The 16,761-nt window shown below is 44.1% G+C and overlaps 1 protein-coding gene across 1 annotated transcript in view; it reads left to right on the plus strand.

Moving 5' to 3' along the window:
• Window positions 1–16,761, plus strand: part of LOC124616749 (cubilin-like) — an 82,922-nt gene that overhangs the window by 42,181 nt on the left and 23,980 nt on the right. Inside the window, exon 3 of the mRNA XM_047145116.1 lies at window positions 13,559–13,667. Within this exon, the coding sequence (XP_047001072.1) occupies window positions 13,559–13,667 (109 nt within the window). The remainder of the gene's footprint in view (window positions 1–13,558; window positions 13,668–16,761) is intronic.

A 16,761-nucleotide genomic window follows, 5' to 3' on the forward strand; every position in this document is an offset into this window, starting at 1 on the left:
GCCTCACGTGTTCCAGTATTTCTACGGAATCCAAACTGATATTCCCCGAGGTCGGCTTCTACTAGTTTTTCCATACGTCTGTAAAGAATTCGTATTAGTATTTTGCAGCTGTGGCTTATTAAACTGACTGTACGGTAATTTTCACATCTGTCAACGCCTGCTTTCTTTGGGATTGGAATTATTATATTCTTCTTGAAGTCTGAGGGTATTTCGCCTGTTTCATACATCTTACTCACCAAATGGTAGAGTTTTGTCAGGACTGGCTCTCCCAAGGCCGTCAGTAGTTCCAATGGAATGTTGTCTACTCCTGGGTCCTTGTTTCGACTCAGGTCTTTCAGTGCTCTGTCAAACTCTTCACGCAGTATCGTATCTCCCATTTCATCTTCATCTACATCCTCTTCCATTTCTGTAATATTGTCCTCAAGTACATCGCCCTTGTATAGACCCTCTATATACTCCTTCCACCTTTCTGCTTTCCCTTCTTTGCTTAGAACTGGGTTTCCATCTAAGCTCTTGATGTTCATACAAGTGGTTCTCTTATCTCCAAAGGTCTCTTTAATCTTCCTGAAGGCAGTATCTATCTTACCCCTAGTGAGATAAGCCTTTAACAATAGATATCAGAAATCAAACCGTTTCTGTTGAGCAAATGTTCCCCGTAATTGAAGATGCTGGTAAACTAAACCATTTAGGAATACTGCAACACGAATTATCAGTCTTGTAGGACAGCTTAAAAATTGCTTTCCACTTCTCTATCAAATAGGTCATCAATATTGATGGTGTCTTTTATAATTTCATTATCAACCATCTTAAGCTTTAAAAAAATCTCTTATGTTTGGTGAAACAGTACCAGTAATAACACTCCTATATTTAGCTGTTCTCACGTGGTTTTTAATGCCACCCTTTCCCTCATGTGCAACAGAAAATTCTGCAGCATACAGTGCGTAATAAACACTTTCGTTGTTACTATCATTACACAATTTCAAAAATTTAAATTCTCGTTCCAAGTTAACATTAAACACACACTTTCTTTTGCTCATCTCTAAAAGAACGGAGAAAAAACGAATTGAGATGAAATGATTAAAAACGTCTAGACAACCTAAACGCGTTGCACATTGATCCTGCTTTGATGCCAAATGACTCTCCGTCCAGGTCAGAGCTTGAGAGAGGGACGACGTAAGAGGACGTTTAAAAACGGGATGTGAAACATCTAGGCAAAAAAAAAAAAAAAAAAAAAGTACACGCCGGTCGTAAAATTCTCGAACCACTAACTTTTTGGCTGACCGGGGTGGCCGAGCGGTTCTAGGCGCTACAGTCTGAAGCCTCGCGACCGCTACGGTCGCAGGTTCGAATCCTGCCTCTGGCATGGATGTATGTGATGTCCTTAGATTAGTTAGGTTTAACTAGTTCTAAGTTCTAGGGGAATGATGACCTTATTAAGTCCCATAGTGCTCAGAGCCATTTTTTTAACTAACTTTTTGCAACCCTGAACAGGGCTAAAAAATCAGAACTGTCCGTGCTAATCCTCGACGTATTATAACCCTATCTATACATGACTCCCTCATCGAATAAAATTATTGTGCACTTGTTATCACTAATCAGAAATGTTTATAACATTAAAATCCTCCAATATAGGTAACAAGAGTTTCAAATTGCCACGTGCCCGTTTAACAATAGATTATGATGGACCTATTCATGGGAGTCGAATGTTGGCACGCGCCATTTTGGCAACGATTAGATTGTTAGTGGTGTATTGATGGGCATCGAGTACTGGCACTGACTGGAATAATCGTTGTCGTTGCATGAGACGTCGATGCGGTGCGCCGCCCTCATAATAACTGCCACAGTATTTGCGAGTGTAGAAAGTAGCGTAACGTGCAGCTGATCAGTTCAAATGGTTCTGAGCACTATGGGACTTAACATATGAGGTCATCAGTCCCCTAGACTTTAAACTACTTAAACCTAACTAACCTAAGGACATCACACACATCCATGTCCGAGGCAGGATTCGAACCTGTGGCCGTAGCAGCAGCGCGGTTCCGGACTGAAGCGCCTAGAACCGCTCGGCCGGACAGTAGAAGACTAGTAGAGCTGTTACTTGTGATCCATATCCATTGCTTGCATGGACGTTCTACATTGCGAAAGACCTTGATTATTTGCATGTCGCCAATAGCTTGCGACACGACATTGTAAACTAAAGTATTTTTAATCTACTTTATTGTAATAAACACCATTAATGTGATTTGGTTGAATTGTTGTATAGCTATCCGAGATAGCAGCATCCATTAGTCACCCCATAAGAGACGATTGGGCAGGACCCCACAAGGTAAATTACTCCGTTTCAGCATTATGACAGCGAAGTACTATTTTCCGCGGCGGTCGCTACACGCCTTGTGTAACCTCAAAAAATGTGCTACCATCTGCCGTCTGTGAGTGGCTTTTGCACGTAGACATCGAACGTCTCAGGTGGTTACATTAATGTGATTGTATCTGTGTATTATGGTACAGAACAAGGATGTCGGATTTTATTAAAATAATAGGGCTTTCCGTCTGGTGTAATGTTCGCCTGATAGGATATTCATCTGTGTCGTGTGCATTCTGGAATATCAGCCTGCTTGTCCCTCAAACAATTGTGACTCTTTCCACGTAATATATATAGGCGGCACTGTGGCGCAGAGGATCCCTCCCTTCCCCCTCCACCCCCCCTTCCCCCAATTCCACACCGCGCATCTCATGCGAAGGAAGGGGTGGCCCGCTAATTTTGGGCTGAAATGCAATTGACAATCCAGCTTTATAATTGATAAGAGCAACGCTTAGAGGCGACGCCCTGGAACCAGCAGCGGTGTTTGCTTGTCCACCATGTTAATGTGCACCCTTTTTCGAGGAAGGTCAACTTTAGTCTGATTAAGATATTTAAAAAATATTCTGATTGGAAGGGGTAGGCACAAGTGTTTCCTCTTCTCTCATAGGCCAACAACGAGTCTAGAGCTCTGATTGACCACTAATATCACGGCGTGGGTTTTTCTTGGGGACGTAACAGAACAGGAGGAGTTTCGAGTGGAAAATTTCTCTCTTCTCTAATAAACAAAGAGCCACGAACTTTGGTTAGCTGTCGCTGGTTTTTTGTGGATTTTTGCGATGGGACGCCAGAATTTAGAAAGACTCAAATTTTTTCGGCATTCAGGGTTCGACTCTGGAGCAGTATAGATTTGGGTTGCGATTATGGAGCAATACAGATCCGGGGTCCGAAAGTGGAGCATTATAGAACGGGATTCCGACTCTGGTGCTGTGGAGACTGACAAGTGTTTTGCTTTTGTGTTTGAATTTAGGAGAGTAATGATACCATTAGATCTTGCTTCAAGCCATAGTCATGATTCGTATTTTTGTCACTTCAATTCTTTCCTATTAGGGAGCGAAGGTTGTGTTGTCATGTCTTGCTCGTTACCTTGTCAAGGGCGTGTACACAGTCCAGCAGTCACAATGTGACCACCGTCTATGTTCGTCGTCACTCGCAGATGGAGGGTATATAAAGTTCTCGGAAGGTGGCGGGGGCGTAGAAAACAGTGCTGTAGTTGTCATAATGCGGAATCTGAACGATTTGTCTCACGTGCAAAAGAGCACTGGCTTTCGGAGCAAGGGTAGAAGAAATTCCGAAACGACAAAGTTTGTAAACTATTCCCGTTCCGCCATCGTTAAAGCATACTGTGGACGGCAAAATGATGCCATCCAAAACCGGCGACGAACCAACTGTGCTGCATTACGGGCCATAGATGACAGGGGTAAACGGTGGCTTCGGAGACGTATTCGGGCGAGTAGACATGCTGCTGCTGGGCAACTGACCGTCCAGATGAACCATGAGGCTACCAACAGTGTCTCCTTTACGACAGTTCAGTAGACGTTGCTGCGCATGGGCCTCCGCAATAGCCGCTCGGTTCACGCACCTATAATGACTGCCGTTCATCGGCAACGAAGGCTGGAATTTGCACCCCAGTACCGCAACTGAAAGTCCGTTGAGTGGTGTGATAAGACCACCTGTCGCTAATCACCTTCTATGCTCCATTGGACATATGCCCGCTGATGGGTATAGCGTGAAATATCCGAAAGCAAACACTCCGCAACAATCGTCGGACCGTTATGGTCGGGAAGGCATTCTGGAAGGCATAAAGCATCAACACACCACGGTAGCATCTACCAGCAGGCCAATGCAACGTGGCACACAGCTCACACAGCTCACTGTGTACATGCGTGGTTCGAAGAGCACCAGAATGAGTTTACCGTACTCGCCTGGCCACCATTCTCTCAGGAATTTAAACTCTATCGAGAATCTGAGGGATCAGTTTGATCAGGTTGAACGCGCCGTGAATCCTCAGCCGAGAAACGGCGCTGGAGTCGGCGTGTCTTCACATCACTGTCGGTACATTCCAGAACCTCGCTGACCTCTCTTTCAGTAAGTCTCGCCGCGATCCGAACTGTAAAAGATGGTTATTCAAGCTTTTGAGAGGAAGTCACATTAATGTGACTGGACAGTGGATTATTTCCTGTGCACATCTCAGAGCAGCCCTCGTTTACCGTGAAAAGGGAACTATTTCTATCCGGTTGTTTAAAGTCGATTCTGTCATTATCTATAGAGATAACACATCTTTTATATTATACTCCTTGCTTCTTACGAGCCAATCATGTATGTATTATGTGTAACTGAGACAATTTAATGAGTGACATCTATATGACCAGTTTTGAACATGTGTAATTGCCCCCCATATGCGTAGATTCTTGTGAAATAGATTTGCAGGAATCGAATTTCATTTGCTGTTACTCGGTAGCAAGTTAACCTCTGTCACTCTGAGATTAGGGATTAATCAGTGCCATGCGCGATACTTATATATGAGGCACTTTACCTTCAACAAATGCGTAGAATAAATTTCTGTTTATTCTGTGTACTCACACAGTGGATATCTTATTTAGCTTACCCTGCTGGGGTATTTCTTATTAACTATTCTCCTCAGTAACTGTTACATTTCAATAAACTAACTGAGCCTGCATCTTCTTGCTAGTTCTGCAAGGTTCGCAGGAGAGCTTCTGCAAAGTTTGGAAGGTAGGGGACGAGGTACTGGCCGAAGTAAAGGTGTGAGGACGGGGCGTGAGTCGTGCTTCGGTAGCTCAGTTGGTAGAGCACTTGCCCGCGAAAGGCAAAGGCCCCGAGTTCGAGTCTCGGTCCGGCACACAGTTTTAATCTGACAGGAAGTTTCATGGCAGCGCACACTCCGCTGCAGAGTGAAAATCTCATTCTGGTAACTGAGCCTGACACGATAATTCCCTCTTTATATGACTTCCCAAGTAATAATAATCGTTTCAACATACATTCATTAGGAAGATTGGGCATAAAGCATGCTGTGCAGAGATAAATAAAAAAATAAAACTGCTCCTCCCCTTTTCAGAGGCTGCTCGTAGTTGCGGCGAAATGAAATATGTTAACTAAAATTTGCAAGCATGTTACGGCGCCAGACGCATTAACACTCATGAATCGGTTTCATCTGACCTGTTCTAGAGTAAGTCCTTAGTTCCCGTAATTCATCTGTATACCTGCGAGACGTGATATGAAATTGGTCTGAGGAACCGCAAAAAATCTGCTTGCGGACTACGGCAGTTTCGGGAAATCACAGATATCTAAATCAGGTTAGCTGATATCTGCTATAGACTGTCAAAGTGCCTTGATTTACGATTTGGTTTCATTCATGTTCTGTGAACGTAGAGTACATACATGTGGGTTACACGATATTAGTGCTTTCCCTGTCGTTCTATGATTCATACTCCTTCGACTGTTTCTGATGTACTATCAGTGGCATGGAATGAGTGATCGTAATTTTTTGGGGATATGTGTGGAAAAGGTCTAAAATTTCTCATAGAACGGAGGTGTTATTTCTGTGGATTTCAATTACATACGACGCCTTGTGTCCTTCTGATGTAAAAACTAGGTGCGAAAGGCACACAGCCAGATGATATATCCAAAATACCTTGCAGCACAGCAGGATGAGAAAAGCGGTAAGACGGATAGATAAAATTCGAGATTGAGTGAGGAAGGCGGTACACTATTAAATAATAGTTAACAGTGCGTTTTGTTCAGTATGCAAAAACATGGGTAATTTAATTAGTACAGAAATATACTGACAGCAGACTTGTGGTTTCCGGCCCTCTGTATCTCTCTCCCTCTCCCCACCTCACACACCTCATATCTCCACCTCTGGTTACTCTTTTTACTTTTCTCCTTTACGCACTGTATCTTTCGCGTCGTTAGAAGGGTAGCAACCAAATAAGTTTAGTCTGCAAGTGGAGCACAAAGTGTGTTATAAATGACATGTTTAACGAGAAAAATACTGCTGTTGCATTCAATATACGAGAACGCCAGTAAAAACACCGGCGGTTGAGAGCCGTATTCAACTTTCAGAAGGCGACGATTACATTGCACGCTTTCAAACCCTTGAAAGTCCTCGCTGCCTGAGGGATGGAACCGGCAGAGACAGGGCTAGAAAGCACACGGAGAAACATTCACTGGGACCGTAGCGTAGCGCTGAGACATCTGGAGAATCTCGCCTCTAGTGAAGGCGAAGAAGCAGGAGGAAGAAGCTGCAGATGATATAAATATTACAGGAAGACAACATGATGCGGATGGAGTAGAAAACATTTGCTACTAGATGGAAAAACCCGTGGCGTGTTGAAGTGTGTGTTTTTTGTTTTTGTTTTGCGGTGCAAAAACAACTAGTTTCATATACGCGCTTGCGCGTGTATGTGTGTGTGTGTGAGCGAGAGCGAGGGAGAGAGAGAGAGAGAGAGAGAGAGAGAGAGAGAGAGAGGTCAGGGAAGGGGAGAACGGTGGACATGGGTGATCAGGATTCAGAGAGTGGGGGGGAGGGGGGAACTGCTGTCTGTCACGTGGAAAAAAGATGTCATTCACATCAGACGATTCCAAGGCCAGCTACTACTACAGACAACGAGGAAATAATACACTGAAGCCACAAGTCATGGGAAAGCGATATGCACGTTAACAGATGTCGGTAGTATCGCAAAGGTGTAAAATGGCAATGCATTGGCGAAGCTTTCATTTTTTTCTCGGAATATTACATTCCCTAACAATTTACGAAATGGGATGGCCCATGCGTCTAGCTCCAACTACCATTCCACGTTCGGGGTCAATTAATCCCTGTCGTGCATCCATAATCACGTCGGGCATCTTTTCACACGAATCTCTTGAATCATGTGAAAAGGTGTCTGACGTGATTATGGCCGCACGAGGAGAATAACATACTTTGAGCGCGGAATGATAGTTGGAGCGAGAAACATAGGACATCCCTTTTCGGAAATCGTTAGGCAATTCAGTATTCCGTGATCCACAGTCTTAAGAGTGTGGCGAGAATATCAGATTCCACGCATTACCTCTCACCACGGACAACGCAGTAGCCGATGGCCTTCCCTCAACGACCGATACAAGCGGCGTTTACATAGAGTTGTCAGTGGTAAGAGAAAAGCAACATTGTGTGGAATAACCCCAGAAATAAATTTGGGACGTACGACGAACGTATCGCTTGGCACAGAGCGGCGAAATGTGGCGTTAATGGGTTATGGCACCAGACGACTGACGCAAGTATCTTTGCTAACAGCACCACATCCACTCCTGGGCTCGTGACTATATCGGTTGGAGCCTAGACTAATAGAAAACCGTGGCCAGTCACACGAGTCCCGATTTCAGAGCTGATGGTAGCGTTAGAGTGTGATGCAGACCCTGCGAAGCCAAGGACCCAAATTGTCACCAAGGCACTGTGCAAGCTGGTGGTGGATCCGTGTTGGTGTGGGCTGTATTAACACGGAATGCTCCTACTCAACCAATCATTGACTACGAATGGTTATGTTCGGCTCACTTGTAAACTGTTTGCAGCCATTCATGGACTTAATGTTATCGATGAAGAAACGCCATGTCACCGGCCCACAACATTCTGAACAGGTTGAGCGAATGATTTGGCCATTCATATCTTCCGGCGTTAATCCCATCGAACTTTTAAGGGACATAATCGAGAGATCAGTTGGTGCACAAAATCCTGGACCGGCAACACTATCGCAGAAAGGGCTCAACATTTCTGCGGGGACACCCAACGACTTGTTGAACCATGCCACGTCCAATTGCTGCACTAAACCCTGCAGGAGGCAGTACCCGCGGTCTAGGGGTAGCGTCTTTGATTCATAATCAAAACGTATTCGGTCCCGGGATCGATCCCCGCCACTGCCTAAATTTTGATAAATAATCAGCATTGGCGGCCGAAGACTTCCGGCATAAGAAGTCAGCCTCATTTTGCCAACGGCCTTGTCAAAGAGGGCGGAGGAGCGGATAGAGGTTCAGGGCACTCTCTTGTCCTAGGGGTGGGAAATTTCCCCTAAAGGCGGAAGAATCAGCAATGATCAACGACATGAGGATGCAGAAGGCAATGGAAACCACTACATTAAAGACACGTAACGTGTATCCACAGGACATGTGGCCTGTAATTGTAGAAGTGTCATCATGATCTCTCCATTGGCAAAAGATTCCGGAATAGTCCCCCATTCGGATCTCCGGGAGCGGACTGCCAAGGGGGAGGTTACCATGAGAAAAAGATTGAATAATCAACGAGAGGATAACGTTCTACGAGTCGGGGCGTGGAATGTCAGAAGCTTGAACGTGGTAGGGAAACTAGAAAATCTGAAAAGGGAAATGCAAAGGCTCAATCTAGATATAGTAGGGGTCAGTGAAGTGAAGTGGAAGGAAGACAAGGATTTCTGGTCAGATGAGTATCGGGTAATATCAACAGCAGCAGAAAATGGTATAACAGGTGTAGGATTCGTTATGAATAGGAAGTTAGGGCAGAGGGTGTGTTACTGTGAACAGTTCAGTGACCGGGTTGTTCTAATCAGAAACGACAGCAGACCATCGCCGACAACGATAGTTCAGGTATACATGCCGACGTCGCAAGCTGAAAATGAACAGATAGAGAAAGTGTATGAGGATATTGAAAGGGTAATGCAGTATGTAAAGGGGGACGAAAATCTAATAGCCATGGGCGACTGGAATGCAGCTGTAGGGGAAGGAATAGAAGAAAAGGTTAGAGGAGAATATGGGCTTGGGACTAGGAATGAAAGAGGAGAAAGACTAATTGAGTTCTGTGACAAGTTTCAGCTAGTAATAGCGAATACCCTGTTCAAGAATCACAAGAGGAGGAGGTATACTTGGAAAAGCCCGGGAGATACGGGAAGATTTCAATTAGATTACATCATGGTCAGACAGAGATTCCGAAATCAGATACTGGTGGTGGTGGTGGTTAGTGTTTAACGTCCCGTCGACAACGAGGTCATTAGAGACGGAGCGCAAGCTCGGGTTAGGGAAGGATTGGGAAGGAAATCGGCCGTACCCTTTCAAAGGAACCATCCCGGCATTTGCCTGAAACGATTTATGGAAATCACGGAAAACCTAAATCAGGATGGCTGGAGACGGGATTGAATCGTCGTCCTCCCGAATGCGAGTCCAGTGTGCTAACCACTGCGCCACCTCGCTCGGTCAGATACTGGATTGTTAGGCGTACCCAGGAGCAGACATAGACTCAGATCACAATATAGTAGTGACGAAGAGTAGGCTGAAGCTCAAGACATTAGTCAGGAAGAATCAATACGCAAAGAAGTGGGATACGGTAGTACTAATAGTACTAAGGAATGACGAGATACGTTTGAAGTTCTCTAACGCTATAGATACAGCAATAAGGAATAGCGCAGTAGGCAGTACAGTTGAAGAGGAATGGACATCTCTAAAAAGGGTCATCACACAAGTTGGGAAGGAAAACATAGGTACAAAGAAGGTAGCTGCGAAGAAACCATGGGTAACAGAAGAAATACTTCAGTTGATTGATGAAAGGAGGAAGTACAAATATGTTCCGGGAAAATCAGGAGTACAGAAATACAAGTCGCTGAGGAATGAAATAAATAGGAAGTGCAGGGAAGCTAAGACGAAATGGCTGCAGGAAAAATGTGAAGACATCGAAAAAGATATGATAGTCGGAAGGACAGACTCAGCATACAGGAAAGTCAAAACAACCTTTGGTGACATTAAAAGCAACGGTGGTAACATTAAGAGTGTAACGGGAATTCCACTGTTAAATGCAGAGGAGAGAGCAGATAGGTGGAAAGAATATATTGAAAGCCTCTATGAGGGTGAAGATTTGTCTGATGTGATAGAAGAAGAAACAGGAGTCGATTAAGAAGAGATAGGGGATCCAGTATTAGAAACCGAATTTAAAAGAGCTTTGGAGGACTTACGGTCAAATAAGGCAGAAGGGATAGATAACATTCCATCAGAATTTCTAAAATCATTGGGGGAAGTGGCAACAAAACGACTATTCACGTTGGTGTGTAGAATATATGAGTCTGGCGATATACCATCTGACTTTCGGAAAAGCATCATCCACACAATTCCGAAGACGGCAAGAGCCGACAAGTGCGAGAATTATCGCACAATCAGCTTAACAGCTCATGCATCGAAGCTGCTTACAAGAATAATATACAGAAGAATGGAAAAGAAAATTGAGAATGCGCTAGGTGACGATCAGTTTGGCTTTAGGAAAAGTAAAGGGACGAGAGAGGCAATTCTGACGTTACGGCTAATAATGGAAGCAAGGCTAAAGAAAAATCAAGACACTTTCACAGGATTTGTCGACCCGGAAAAAGCGTTCGACAATATAAAATGGTGCAAGCTGTTCGAGATTCTGAAAAAAGTAGGGGTAAGCTATAGGGAGAGACGGGTCATATATAATATGTACAACAACCAAGAGGGAATAATAAGAGTGGACGATCAAGAACGAAGTGCTCGTATTAAGAAGGGTGTAAGACAAGGCTGTAGCCTTTCGCCCCTACTCTTCAATCTGTACATCGAGGAAGCAATGATGGAAATAAAAGAAAGGTTCAGGAGTGGAATAAAAATACAAGGTGAAAGGATATCAATGATACGATTCGGTGATGACATTGCTATCCTGAGTGAAAGTGAAGAAGAATTAAATGATATGCTGAACGGAATGAACAGTCTAATGAGTACACAGTATGGTTTGAGAGTAAATCGGAGAAAGACGATGGTAATGAGAAGTAGTAGAAATGAGAACATTGAGAAACTTAACATCAGGATTGATGGTCACGAAGTCAATGAAGTTAAGGAATTCTGCTACCTAGGCAGTAAAATAACCAATGACGGACGGAGCAAGGAGGACATCAAAAACAGACTCGCTATGGCAAAAAAGGCATTTCTGGCCAAGAGAAGTCTACTAATATCAAATACCGGCCTTAATTTGAGGAAAAAATTTCTAAGGATGTACGTCTGGAGTACAGTATTGTTGGGTAGTGAAACATGGACTGTGGGAAAACCGGAACAGAAGAGAATCGAAGCATTTGAGATGTGGTGCTATAGACGAATGTTGAAAATTAGGTGGACTGATAAGGTAAGGAATGAGGAGGTTCTACGCAGAATCGGAGAGGAAAGGAATATGTGGAAAACACTGATAAGGAGAAGGGATAGGATGATAGGATATCTGCTAAGACATGAGGGAATGACTTCCATGGTACTAGAGGGAGCTATAGAGGGCAAACACTGTAGAGGAAGACAGAGATTGGAATACGTCAAGCAAATAATTGAGGACGTAGGTTGCAAGTGCTACTCTGAGATGAAGAGGTTAGCACAGGAAAGGAATTCGTGGCGGGCCGCATCAAACCAGTCAGTAGACTGATGGAAAAAAAAAAAAAAAAAAAAAAAAAACCAGGCAGGTCCAACACGATGTAGTGTGGTCTCCCATGACTGTCACCTCAGTGTAATTAGACTAGCAAAGACAAAGAGCATATCTCGCCAAAAGCACTCCACTGGCACACTATTTGATTAAAGTAACCGAACACCCCTACGTAATGCGAAACTAACGACCAGATGTCACGAGAGGACAATATAAAATGAGTGTAGCAGAACCAGTAACAACAGAATGGGTTAGTCGGAGAGCTCCTATGGCTTCGAATGTGGGCTAATCGGCGCATGTCCTCTGAGCAACAAATCCGTCACAGACATTTCCAAACTTTTAAAACATCCAAGTCGGCTGTTGGTGACCTGATTGTGAAACCAAGAGCGAGCACATGTCACGTTCTGACGGACAGTGAGCGTCAAGCATTACAGAGGGTGGTTGTAAGAAAATTCCGTGAAATGAGCGGGGTGCTTCTGATTTGCTTCATTTTTTATGTTTGCTTTCTTGTCAGGCAGTATATATCTGACACGACGCCAAGGGAAACGGTGATCTACTAGTGACTACGGGTCATTTTGTATAGCATGTGCTTTGGGTAATGAGTGATGGGTTGAAGTGTCTGTAATAGCTGAAAATATAATTTCTTTGGGAGATAAGGAACATTCTCGCTGCTATTAAGTCAAGTCGTCGAGTCATTAATCCTTGCAGCGGCATGCCTGTCATTCCCCGCTGCGTCACACGGTGTTCAAATGGTTCAGATGGCTCTAAGCACTATGGGACTCAACATCTAAGATCATAAAGACTTAGAACTACTTAAACCTAACCAACTTAAGGACGTCACACACATACACGCCCGAGGCATGATTCGAACCTGCGACCGAAGCAGCAGCGCGGTTCCAGACTGAAGCGCCTAGAACCGCTCTGCCACAGCGGCCCTCTGCGTCACACGGTGTCTCTCGTAAATAAATCGAGTTATAAATGAGACAGTACAATAATGATGTCTCCACAGTTATCAAAATTAATTTTATATTGTTGTTAACAGTCTTCTCACCTGTAGTTTCCATTATGTCCAAAAGAAAGATTCATCAGCGACGACGTTTTGCGTTATAAACTTGTTAGCGATTATTTTTTACGCTTGAATAGTTTCATGTTTTTATGATAAAATATGTATTGGAGGCATCTGTAAACTTTGAGATTATTCACGTATTTTTTTCAGTTCATATATGTTAGTGCTTCTGACTTCTTCCACTGGTTGAAGTAAGAAAATATATTCACCAAAAATTTCTTGTAACATTAGTTTTTACTTTTTTTCGTAGCAACTGGCAAGAATTTTCATTTGAGAAGCATTCCATCACATTATGGACTAAAAATGGGCATGTCTAATATAGTTTTTAAGGAATTTATACTAACATCCAGAATTATAATTAACTGATAATGCTGTACGTAGGAGAAACTCCCCCAGTTTTGTGACGATCAGTACAGAAATTTCTGCAGTTAAGATCATACCCCATAACGCTCATCTCTTATGAACCGTCCGTTGGATGGACGGCAAATAGCACAGTTCAGTGGATGAGTTTAGCCTACGCACTAACTTTTGATCGCCGATTCTAATCGTCTGCTCGTCCTACGTCACGATGAGTGTTGTGCGAGTTTCATGACATCAGCTCGCAACCAGCATTGATTCAGTAACTGCTGTTTAAGGTATTCAGCTGTAAACAGTTTTAGCTTTATGTAGTTAAGTACGTGTTATAGGATGCGTGAAGAGGAGTGTCGGCGTGTTTCAGGACTCATGTGAGCTGCAGGTGGACCTTGAGGAGTTGCGCCTGCCGTGTGGACAAGCTGAGCTGAGACTGGGCACTGTAAAACTGTGCGGGGACCGCTCCGGGGAGTCTGGTGAGTAGCGGAGACATTAAGTTAGTCATTACTGATAGCGAGAACAACAGGCAACAAACAGCCGATTAGTTTTATTTGTTATAAAAAAATACGTCAATTAGTTCATTTAAAACTGGGCGAGATCATACAAGTGAGAGGTCGACGAGGAGACTGACGTTACGCGAGCGCAAATTCTATTGCGTAAATTTGACTACAGATAGTCATTGATTTGATAAAATTAATAGTTTAGATCAAGTCCAACTTTCAGGTTGCTTAAAGGCTCTTGAGATAGTGAATGACCTTGAATATCTAGAATATCAGATCAATAGGCAGTAAATTCTGCTAAGGAAATAAAACGTAGAATCGTCCTGTCCAAACTGCAATGGTCAAACTCATGAAGATATGGCAGAACTGGGCTAAAGCCAAAACAATGAAGATGCAGTTGGTAGAATCACTAGTGTTCACTTTCTTCTTATATGGATACGAGACATGGACCGTGGCAGCTAGTGACAAGTGATGTCTTCGAGAAGTTGTGATGCATAAAGATGCTACGCGTAATAAACTGAAGAGCCAAAGAAACTGGTACACCTGCGTAATAGCGTGTAGGGCCACCGCGAACACGTAAAAGTGCTGCAACACGAAGTGGCATGGACTCAACTAACGTCTGAAGTAGTGCTGGAGCGAACTGCCACCATGAATCCGGCAGTACTGTCCATAAATCCGTAAGAGTATGAGCGGGTGGAGATCTCTTCTGAACAGCACGTTGCAAGGTATCCCAGATATCCTCAATAATGTCCCTGTTTGGTGAGTTTGGCGGCCAGCGGAAGCGTTTGAACCCAGAAGAGCGTTCCTGGAGCCGCTATGTAGCAATTCTGGATGTGTGGGGTGTCGCATTGTCCTGATGGAATTGGCCAAGTCCGTCGGAATGCACAATGGACATGAATGGATGCAGATGATCAGACAAGATGCTGACGTACGTGTCACCTGTCGAGTCGTATCTAGACGTATCAGGGGTCCCACATCACTCCGACTACATACGCCCCACACCATTACAGAGCCTCCACCAGATTGAACAGTTCCCTGCTGACATGCAAGGTCTACGGATTCATAAGGTTGTCTCCATACCCGTGCAAGTCCATCCGCTCGATATAATTTGAAACGAGACTCGTCTGACGAGGCAACATGTTTCCAGTCATCAACAGTCGAATGTCGGTATTGGCGGGCCCAGGCGAGGCGTAAAGCTTTGTGTTGTGCAGTCATCAAGGGTATACGAGAGGGCCTTCGGCTCCGAAAGCCCACATCGATGATGTTTCGTTGAATGGTTCGCACGCTGACGCTTGATGATGGCCCATCATTGAAATCTGAAGCAATTTGCAGAAGTGTTGCACTTCTGTCCCGTTGAACAATTCTCTTCAGTTGTCGTTGGTCCCGTTTTTCCGGATCTTTTTCTGGTCGCAGCGGTGTCGGAGGTTTGATATTTTACCGGATTCGTGATATTCACAGTAGACTCGTGAAATGGTCGTACGGGAAAATCTCCACTTCATCGTTACCTGGGAGATGCTGTGTCCCGTCGCTCGTATATCGACTTTAAAACCACGTTCATACTCACTTAAATCTTGATAATCTGCCATTGTAGCGGCATTAACCGATCTAACAACTGCACCAGACACTTTTGTCTTATAAAGGCGTTGCCAACCGAAGCGCCGTATTGGAAACGTGTAAGTTGGAAAGTTGTGGAATGGTCTTATGGGACCAAACTGCTGAGGTCATCGGTCCCTAAGCTTACACACTACTTAAGCTAACTTAAACTAACTTAGACTAAGGACAACACACACACCCATCCCGAGGGAGGACGCGAACCTCCGACGGGGGGACACGCGCGAGCCCTGACAAACAGCCTAGACCGCGCGGCTACCCCGCGCAGCTGCGCCGTATTCTGCCTGTTTACATGTCTCTGTATTTGGAAACGTATGCCTATACCAGTTTCTTTGACTCTTCAGTGCATGTTCCTCCAACACCACATGTTTAAGGTAATACTTGTCACCAACATTCACGGTCCAGACGTCTTCTCTCTTCACATTATATAGTGTGTCCCAGGAGGAGTGGTCGGTATTCAAGGATACGACAGGAACGATCATTCGAAGGAAAAATATTCTAGAAACATGCGCTCTAAAATGCTTACGTTAGGAGCTATGAGCTCTTCTCTATATTCTATACCATGAAACAAATCTCTTTTACTGCGAGCCCTTTGCTTCCCTTATTTCGGGACGTGGTATTAGGGAGCAAAACACGGAAATAAGTCCAGTAAACAAGAGCTCTAAAATGTATGCCTTAAGAGCTACGAGTACTTTTTCAACTTCGCTACTGTGAAACACCTCTTCCACTGAACAAGTTCTCATACTCTTAAGGTAAGCATTTTAGAGCCCATTTTTACTACTCAATTTTATCTTGTTTTTATCCATATTACTTCCTCCAGACATATGGAAAACAAAGCGCTTGCAATAGAACAGATTTGTATCACAGTATCGAGGATGAAGAAGTGTTCATAGCTCTTAAGAGATGCAATTTAGAACCCATTATTTGCTATAATCTCTTGGTTCGAATGATCGTTCCTCTCATATCCCTGAATAATGACCATTCCGCCTAGTAAAACCTGTCATTCTGTGCTAAGAAGAGCTGAAGATCACTGTGGATGGAGACGTACAGTCGATGATTCAGTCACCGGTCGCTGGTGTCGAGCGGTTCTAGGCGCTTCAGTCCGGAACCCCACTGCTGCTACGGTCGCAGGTTCGAATCCTGCCACGGGGAGGTATGTGTGTGATGTCCTTAGGTTAGTTAGGTTTAAGCAGTTCTAAGTTCTAGGGGCTGATGACCTCGGAAGTTAGGTCCCATAGTGCTCAGAGCCATTCGAACAAATGACTGAACTGAGGTGCGCCACTCTGTAATGAGTAAATCGAGTAATGACGGGGCAGGTTTAAAGCGATTTGATTTCGGAGCAAGACCATCGACTATTTCTAGGTAGGAAGACGCTCGAAGCTGAAGTAAAACCGAATAGAGCTAAAAATAAAACGTATCCTACGTGTAACGGCAACATAATGAAAATTTCGTCTTTCTC

Source organism: Schistocerca americana, chromosome 5, assembly GCF_021461395.2.
Source record: "Schistocerca americana isolate TAMUIC-IGC-003095 chromosome 5, iqSchAmer2.1, whole genome shotgun sequence".
Lineage (NCBI taxonomy): Eukaryota > Metazoa > Arthropoda > Insecta > Orthoptera > Acrididae > Schistocerca > Schistocerca americana.